The sequence below is a fragment of the Pinus tabuliformis genome, chromosome 9 (assembly GCF_031772625.1).
Source record: "Pinus tabuliformis cultivar Carrire ecotype Pingquan chromosome 9, CPIR1, whole genome shotgun sequence".
Classification (NCBI taxonomy): Eukaryota; Viridiplantae; Streptophyta; class Pinopsida; order Pinales; family Pinaceae; genus Pinus; species Pinus tabuliformis.
Window position 1 is genome coordinate 1,531,748,710 of NC_142307.1, and position 9,578 is coordinate 1,531,758,287.

At 32.4% G+C, this 9,578-nt stretch overlaps 1 protein-coding gene across 1 annotated transcript; it reads right to left on the minus strand.

Annotated features, from left to right (window-relative positions):
• Nucleotides 1–2,039: 2,039 nt before the first annotated feature.
• Nucleotides 2,040–7,502, minus strand: LOC149154450 (cysteine-rich receptor-like protein kinase 44). The gene is made up of 6 exons (XM_089439777.1): nt 5,969–7,502; nt 4,585–4,727; nt 4,095–4,305; nt 3,760–3,991; nt 2,770–2,920; nt 2,040–2,560 (listed from the first exon to the last, which is right to left on the minus strand). The coding sequence occupies exons 1-6, from the start codon at nt 6,672–6,674 to the stop codon at nt 2,240–2,242; spliced, it is 1,764 nt and encodes a 587-aa protein (XP_089295903.1). The 5' UTR covers nt 6,675–7,502; the 3' UTR covers nt 2,040–2,239.
• Nucleotides 7,503–9,578: the final 2,076 nt, after the last annotated feature.

Below are 9,578 nucleotides of genomic sequence, written 5' to 3' on the forward strand. Positions count from 1 at the left end.
CTGACGTTGTATTAACTTTTACCGTAATATAGTCATAAATCTATATATTCATATGTTAAGATGTCATTTTATTTTATTTTAATTTGGTTAGCGATAGTATGGTTGCATGTGTTACTATTAATCAATGCTCCTTTTCTAACCCCTTTGTAGTATAATGTACATTGGTTTAGATGATTGAAAGTTTATTTTTATTTAAGTTTTTAAGTGATTTCGCTATTAATCAATGCTCCTTTTCCAACCACTTTTTAGTATAATGTGCATTGGTTTAGATGACTCAACGTTTATTTTGATTCAAGCTTTTAAGTGTTTTTTTTAAATCTTTAGTGGTTAAAATTTAATTAAGTAATTTATTTTAATTATTTTTTAAATGGATAAAATTTATATTTTTAATATAAATTTTATTTTCAAATATTATTAATATAATCCAATTATGTAATTGAGTCTAGGTTCATTTGATAATTCAATATGAAAGCGATGTGTAGGTATATTCGTGTTCAATTTGGAATTAACATGTGTCTTTCTTAAAATAAAGATAAAATATTCTCTAAACAAAAAAGAAATGTCAGCCATAACAGTAATAAAAAAATATGTTATGCACATTTAATTAATGGTCCATATGACCTAATATAATTAGAAGTAAAAAAAATTATGTGAGTAAGATGTTTAAACCTTATACTTTTCAAAAATATTTTAAGATCTATATTAGCCAATTTATATGAATATCAACTTCATATATAGCAAAAATGGAATGGAGGCATGAAATTTGCAATTGAAACTACAAACTTAGTTGTGCTTAGTGTCAAGCAAACAAACCTAATGGCAATGTCACTGCTAAGATAGCAATAATATAGGTTATTGGAGAAACATTTTTTTGAGATGACACAAATTAAAAGAACAAAGGGAGAGGATACAAAATTTCATGAATCAATAATAAATAATAATACAATGATCCAAAGAGAATAAATAATACCATTATTTTATAGTTTGGACATATTCCATGACTAAAATAAGGATAAGAAGCAACAAGTAGCTAAATTAACAACATTATATAACAAATGACGAGGGAGTTTATTAATGTTCCCCTTACTACTAAAGTCTTTCTATTAAGCTTTCCTCATAAAATTAGACCAATTTCTAATGAACAAAAACTATTATCCATTGCATTGTGAATTAAGGTGATATGCTATTAATTTGTTATGAAATGTTTGATTTAAAACATTTACTTATAAAAATTCTAGAATCTTAATGAAGAGCATTTTCATAAATCCTTTGGAGCGAAGTGTTGTGCATTACCTTCACTTTGAACATATCTTGATTGGAATCTCCCTAAAACATAACATATGATAAAAAGAAACAAAATTGCTAATGTTTCTTATGCCATTGCCTTGCTGCGTTTCCTTTGCAACATGTGGTGCAAATGCTAGTTTATAATATACGATTAAGTTATATTAGTTTAACAGAACGTATAGAAGGAATACTCTTATAATTAAATTTGGACAATAAGTTTGATATCACTGCTTTGACGAGGAGGTGGTCACGGAACACACCATATTTTTTTTTATTTATTTATTTATTTATTTTTTCTTTTTTTTTTTAACTTTTAGCTTTGAAGTCATCCAAATATTTTAATGAAACTCTAATGTTGTAACACAATGTAGTATTTGTTATTTAAGTAGAAATTATGTTTTTAGAATAAATAGTAATTTGATATGGTGGATTGTAATTTATGATAAATATGTTATTTATGAGTTAGCTTTTAGAATTGTAATTTTAAATAGTTTAACAATTACACAAATATCCAAAAATAATAACATAAATATTGTAACAATATCAAAAATTATAGTAGAAAAAATTGATACTACTTTGTATTGTGCAAAAAAATACAATAAAATTTTAGAATTATAACATAATTAAATATTTGAAATATATGCTTTTTCAATAATATTGAAAAATAAATATTTATTTTTCAAAATTAAACAATTTACATTAATCATATCATAATTTACATTAATCATATTAAATTACTATATGCTACTCAAATCAATTACAAAGTGTTGCAAACAGGGACTAATAAGTCCATCCTAGAAAAATACATCAGCAAGTGCATCTAAAATTAAGTAGTGAAAAACATTGAGAGGGAGCAACAGAGCGGCACCAACAGGAACAAGAATATTCAATAAACTGCAGCCAAGGTTCACATGGCTGAAGCCGAAGGTGAAGGAGCAAGCAGATGGAGGCATTACCTGGGTACGATGTCGGTAATGGAGGCATCAGCGTTGGATAGAACTTGAGCCAGAGGAACAAGTGGCCATTCAGCGCCAGAATTGATGTTTTGGTTAACAGAAATCACAAAAGCAGGTTTTGTGGGATCGGGTAAGCCCACAAATTGAGGTGAAAGCATCAAGGTGATTGCAGGCATTGATGGCCGAAGTGAAGAGTCGGCCTGTGTACACAAAAGACCAACATGAATGCATCTCAAAGCTTGCTCCTTATCGCATGTTTCAATGATAGCTGGGTCAACCATTTGCACAATATTTCCTTGTTGATATGATGCCCATGCCTGCATTTTCATAAATTACAAACATGATGAAGAGATACAGAAGATCGGCCTGAACTTAGTTTTGTGGTGAATTAGTACAGAAGTCAGTATATGAGGAATTCATATCTACATAGATCAGTGAAACCCTTCATTTTATACTTCTGCTAACTATATTATGGATGTCAAACTAATTAACATGGTTCAATGAAAAAATTATCAGAATATCTCACCCATCCTAAAAGCGTCTGCATTTCAGATGACGAATTATAATCCGTGTTCTTTCTTCCGGTCACAAATTCCAGGAGAACGACGCCAAAGCTATAGACATCAACTTTTACAGATAATTGTCCGTGCAGAGCATATTCTGGTGCCATATACCCGCTGCAAATTCACGCTAGAATGTCAAAGATACAGAGGAAAGAAGCTAAAGATATCTGCAAAGGAAACTGCATGTGTTAAGATCCTAGAAGGTAGAACTTGAACCTGAGCTTAATCTGCAGTTTACACAAGGATAGTTGTAATGTAATTTTAAGGAGATTTATACAGGGTCAGGGTTATTTTTATGTAGAAAAAAATTTAAGAATTGAATAATAAAGAAGCTAAAGATATCTGCAAAGGAAACTGCAGTGTTAGATCCTAGAAGGTAGAACATAAATCTGAGCTTAATCTGCAATTTACATAAGGATAGTTGTAATGTAATTTTAAGGAAATTTATACAGGGTCAGGGTTATTTTTATGTAGAGTACAAGGAGGTTACAGTTACAGTTTTGAGTAAAAATAGTGGAAATTTTGGCTAGATTTTGATAAATTTTAACAAAATTTTTGGGAAATCCAAGTTATGGCCGTGAAGTTTAAGGATTTTGAATTTAAGATTGTTGATGGTACTAATTCATTTTCACTTAAAAATATTCAAACTTTCTATGATCAGATTTTTTTGAAAATAAATAGATTTTTTGAAAATAAATAAATTAGATTTCGAGTGAAAATTAACTTTTTAGACTAAAGTGTGGCCTCCTTAGAAAACGCCTTTTTATATGGACTGAAATATGATGGGATATGCCCGAAATAAACTGTTGGATTGTTTTCATGTTTATATAGATTTGCAAAATGTGTAATAGTTTAGTTTCACAAAATTGCCCATCCTCTTAAAATCAAATAAATACACGAAAGCATTTCCATTCGTAATTGTTTATGGATTTAACTGTGTGTTGAGATCTTACTAAGTTCCTGCAACTGCTCCTGTGGTGATGTGAGTCGCATCATCGGGAAAAAGTCTCGCTAAGCCAAAATCTGCTATTTTAGGATTTAGTTTCTCGTCCAACAAAATATTGCTGGCTTTAATATCTCTATGAATAATACGCAGATGAGAATCCTGGTGAAGATAAAGAAGTCCGCGAGCTACTCCCAGTATGATGTTGTAACGTTTCGGCCAATCAAGGGGTTTGTTTGGGTCTGTATCCATTCAGATCACTAATCAATTTCATGACCAAAGTAAGTAGATTGAAGCATTAGGCTCTTTTTGTCTGTATAACATAACAAAATGGAAGTTACCCACCAAGTAGAATTTTATCAAGGCTCCTATTTGGTAAGTACTCATAGACGAGCAACCTTTCTGATCCCTCTGCACAACAGCCGAGAATGTTCACAACATTGCGATGACGAATTTTGGCCACAAGCTTAACTTCATTCAAAAATTCTTTCCTCCCTTGCCTAGATGTTAAAGATAACTTTTTCACAGCTATTTCTTTTCCATCTTGAGTAATTCCCTGAGATATTCAGACAAAAGATCAGTGTAAGAGAATTTGTCAAGTACTTAAACTTAATTGTTTTTCTATCATGTATTTGTGATCATTATCTCAATTGTACATTTCAAACTATTTTGAAAATCTGATAAAAGAAGTCTGTAAAATATTCAGGAATCTAGAATCCTCAGTTTATATTTGTTCTCAAGCTAGCAATCTGCACCTAACAGTCAAGGGTTGGGTGAAAGCAGCCCACCGATTCTTATATTAAGTAGCAAAAGCTTTCTAATTAACTTATGTTACCTTATATACAGGACCAAATCCTCCCTCGCCAAGCTTGTTATCATCATGAAAGTTTTTCGTAGCAGCTAGTAATGTTTTCATCTTAAACTTCACTATTGGCTGATCCTGAATGATTAGTGCGTCTTCGTGGACTTGCCGGTGACCTATACAATGAAAAAGCACAGCTACATCAGAAAATATTTGAAAAAAAATTAAATGATGTTCTCTTTATATGGATAAATCTCTTCCAAAATGCCTATGAAAAATTTGCAAATGCACAGCTACATCAGAAAATATTTGAGCTCTCTTTATATGGTTAGATCTCTTCGAAATTCCTGTGAAATTTTGCAAACGCACAGCTACATCAGAAAATATTTAAGCAAAAATTAAATGATGTTCTCTTTATATGGATAGATCTCTTCCAGAATTCCTGTGAAAATTTTTCTCTCAAAATAACCAGACAACTCATGATCAGAGCCCAAGCTTAGATGGGTATGTGCTAGTGTCGATGAAAAATTAATTTAAAGAATTTAGAAACAACAGGGTATGCCATTTTTTTTTTAAGAATATCTTTGAAATTTGATACACGCGGAGTAAAGTCAATTGGATTTTAGAATATTTTTGAAATTTGTTAAATAAGAGTGAACCATTAACTTTATAACTATCTATTAGAGGGGTTTTTTTATAGGACTGTATTAGACGGGATACGTGGAAGTGGGATGCTGATTTATTTGAGCCTAGATGAATACTATAGTTTCAAATGGTGCAGTGGTCAAAGCACAAATACCAGGGCAGCGCTGTTTGCACTTTGGGGTATTTTCTTTTGTGTCAATTGGTTGGAAATTGAAGAGATTGATATATTTGGTGATTTCAAGATAATGATTCACACACTACTGCAGGGAAGCCATCTGGATATTTGAGGGGTCCCCTTGTATTTTGTCGATATTTCTGGACTGTCTGGAGGTTTCGGTACTAGTATGCCTTACTGGGTTTTGATTCATGTGTCTGTTTTGCTGTGCTGCCTATGGTTTTTTTATTTTGTTTGTGCATTGATGGCTGGCAGCAATGCTAATTAGGCGCTAGTTTGGGGGTATGGGTGGATAGTTTTAGACTGAGTTTTTACTGTCATATAGTCGTTTATGTGTAATTTTTTTTGGGATGAAAATTCATTTTTTTCTCCTTGAAAAATTGTCTATCAAATTTAAAAAATACTCCAAACTCTGCAATCAAATTTCCTATCACCTATCCAATAACACTCAAATCCATAACTATCTATCAAATTTCGAAAATACTCCAAAATCTGCAATCAAATTTCCTATCACCAATCCAATAACACTAAAATTACAAAACTATCACCTGACACCATTGCCCAAAAAATGCTTAGTTACAGGATACTGTTCAGTACCTTCGTATCGCTTTCCATATATGGCTGCAAAGAGGCATACGAATAAAATGAGAAGGAACCCGCCCACAGCACCTAAAATTATGGGTATTTTATATTTACTCGACGGATTGATCTGTGATGTATGAGCCGGTGCTTCCGCACGGGCTAGTGGAACCGCAGTATTTTTCGGTGGAGTATGAACCGGAGTTTCAGCAGGGGCTAGTGGAAGCGCAGTATTTTTCGGTGGAGTCTGAACCGGAGCTTCAGCAGGGGCTAGTGGAAGCGCAGTATTTTTCGGTGGAGTATGAACCGGAGTTTCAGCAGGGGCTAGTGGAAGCGCAGCTTTTTTCGGTGGAGTCTGAACCGGAGCTTCAGCAGGGGCTAGTGGAAGCGCAGTTGAATTAAAGAAAGGATATGTTTCATAACGAACCATGCAACTTGACATTAAACCCTGAAGGCTTTGACTTCCTGGATAATTTGACAAACTATTATTGATTGTCTGGGACAAACATGTTGTGCAATCGTCAGTAGATATATCTCTGGTGCACTGGGCCAGAGCATAAATATTCCGAGACAAGGAATCTACAGTTCTATTGAAAGCACATCGTTTCATTGCAGATGCCGCTTCATCTGCCAATTTGGACCAGAGCATGTCGACAATCGGGATAGACACAGAAGGATTTGTGGCATTGCCCGTTACGTTAATGTAGCATCCATTATCTCCCATTTGTTCGACGAAACTATAGTTTTCATAACGCAAATAGCACAAATCCAAAAAGACTCTGCACCCAGGGCCATTCCCACAAAATTTTTTAACATTAGAAGTTACCAATTTCGAACAATTGTAACATTGGTCCACTGTAGTATCTCCCCTGCATTGGAGCAGGCCAGATATTCGGTTGGGACTTTGGCCATACACGCTAGTGTTGAACCCCGTTTGGGGCGTGTGTTGAACAAGATTATTGAGGAGCGCCTTCAGATTGCTCTCAAATTTACTGCCACTCTTGTACGGAGTACCGCCGGTGATAGCTGGAAGGGCTTCAGTGTTCAGTGACCAGGGCACATCTGTCCATTAACATCAGTGACCAAGGGCTGAAGAATAGTTGTTATGTAGAACAGCCTGATAAGGATCATGGGAGAGCATCCAGAATACCTGATATTTGTTAGAATCGCCATAATCTTTGGACAATGGATAACCTACAGTGTTCACACGGACAGGATTGTTCCCCAAAATTCTGTTCTGAGCACGATATCATATGCAATGAAGTCATTCAAAGTCAATTCAAGAGATGAATCCATTCATCACCCAAGAGAGCTTACTGTGACCTTACTGATTTGTGGAATTATCAACCATGTGACATCCAAGTTCCCTCCCTCCATTAAGGAATCAAATCCAGTGGATATGGCACTTCTGGGAAGGAGACATTCGGAAGACTCTCACCTCATTCGTATTTTGTGAGGTTCAGGGAGCTTAACACAATCTTTTTCCAGATTTTAATGTCAATAGCCGCCCTGGAAAATGTACACCATATACAGCTCCCGACGAAATAAGAGTCATTATTCAATCTGGCATCCCGACCAAGGATTGAATTTGACCGGTATATTCTCTATCAAAGACTACCAAAAGATTTTCCGCCTGTTGACATTTTTGACACTAGGAAATAAAGTTGCTGAAACCCTAAATTTGTTGACTGTGATTCAGAAATTCCTACACTAATTGAGGGAATTGAAATGGTTTCCGTACATTAGAAGTATCATACAATTCATGTGCATGGAGTTATAGTCTCTAAAATATATTATTATTAACTGTTAACAAAATTAAGACTTTAAAAACCTAAAAAATATTCAAGCTCCTCCTGCACGTGGGTAAGAATTATATTAAATTCACTCCTCTCGTGTTTAATAAACAGTTTGACCTTGAATTAATTATTAGTTGTTTGGTATAAACACTTTGACCTTGAATTAATTATTAGTTGTTAGGTATATCGTGTTTAATAAACTGTTTGACCTTGAATTAAATATGAGTGGTTAAATTAAAAATTAAAATGTATTTTACAAAGTTAATAGATTATTTTTTTTATTGGTTGAAATTGTTGAGGTTTTATTATATTTGTTGCACATATGGTATTACGTATTTAATTTGGTTTTGTTTGTGTATTAATTTGTTTTTACTAAAATTTTTGGCACTTATCTATAGTTTAACATTAGAAATTTAATTTTTAATATTTTTTTTATTATTATTTAAATATATTTATTTACTAAATATATATTCGCATTCTTGTTCATTGAGTATTATTAGTATTACCATCTCAATCCATATCCGGCAACTTGTTCACAAAACCATACTCCCATTGGCGACTTACTAAATATATGTTCGCACTCTTGTTCACAAAACCATACTCCCATTGGAATTGTAATTTCCCTTCTGTAAAAATTAAAGTTCAATTTCTAAAAATTTCTACGTGTGATTTACGCCAAAATTTCTTTTGATAAAACTTTCCTGCCTCACACACTTGCATTGCAACCTGATAAATAATGATTGATTTTTTTGGAAAAGTATTCCATCTATCTGATGCCTATGCCCAAAGAAAGAGAGTTGTCTGCCACAAATGCTAACATTGCAAGATCTATTTAAAAAAATATATATTCTATCATGGCGAACAGTACGGCTCATATTAATCTCATTGAGTTGTCGACTAGCCTGGAATTTGACTTTTAATATAGAATTTACCAAAGTTTGGTAACAATAATTAATTTATTGTTAATGAATTTAGTTAGAAATTATAGTCAATGATTATTCTAGAGTTTATATAGAAGGTAAAGTTGTTTTTTTTGCTTGAATATGATTAAAGGCTTCTTAAAATATTTGAATATTTATAAAATTAATAAATTAAATTAATTTCGGTGTATTGTATTATATATATATGTGGGTCAATGTGTATGGAAGACTCAATAATATTATAAATAATAAAAAATTTTGGATGGTTTATTTCACAATATCATAAGTATTTTGAAAAAATATAATATATTTATTTTTTATTTAAAATTTTAATTTTTTTGGTAAATATATTTTTTAGTTATTTATTTAATGTTTTAAAAAGTTATAATATAAATTTTTTACCATATATATTTTTAAAAATTTATAAATGTATCATTTAGATATGAATAATTTATATTTACTATCACTTTGTAAATAAGATTTATGGTTGTGTTTTACTTAAGATCAATTTTGTTTATTTGTCTTTAAACTATATTTAGCGTTGATTTATTCAAATGTTTACCTGCTACATAACTTTGAGGTCATTCACAGTACTCTCTATTGAAAAACACTTTTGTTGGTCTATTCATATTCATGTATGCTTTCATTGTTTTTTACTCCAATTTAACATACTTAAACTAAGTCAAAATATCTACAATGTAGCTCTTGTTTCAAATGTGGCAGTTATTTCATATCTTTCAAAGTTCAATAATTAAATTAAGCGGCAAGAACAACCTTGTTACGCCGTAAGGTGTTTCTCTATGAAATAAACTCCGTGTGCAGAGTTGTGGTCGTCATATGCTTCCAATTGACATGGACGTCGCGCAGTCATCTAGACAATAGGGGCAGACAATAGGGGCAGTACATGTGGCA

Coding starts and splice junctions, on each gene's coding strand:
- LOC149154450 (XM_089439777.1), bottom strand. CDS start 6,674: ATGGGAGATAATGGATGCTACATTAACGTAACGGGCAATGCCACAAAT. Junction 4,306..4,584: donor GATTTGGTCCTGTATATAAG/GTAACATAAGTT, acceptor TGAATATCTCAG/GGAATTACTCAAGATGGAAA. Junction 2,921..3,759: donor GGAGCAGTTGCAGGAACTTA/GTAAGATCTCAA, acceptor GTGAATTTGCAG/CGGGTATATGGCACCAGAAT.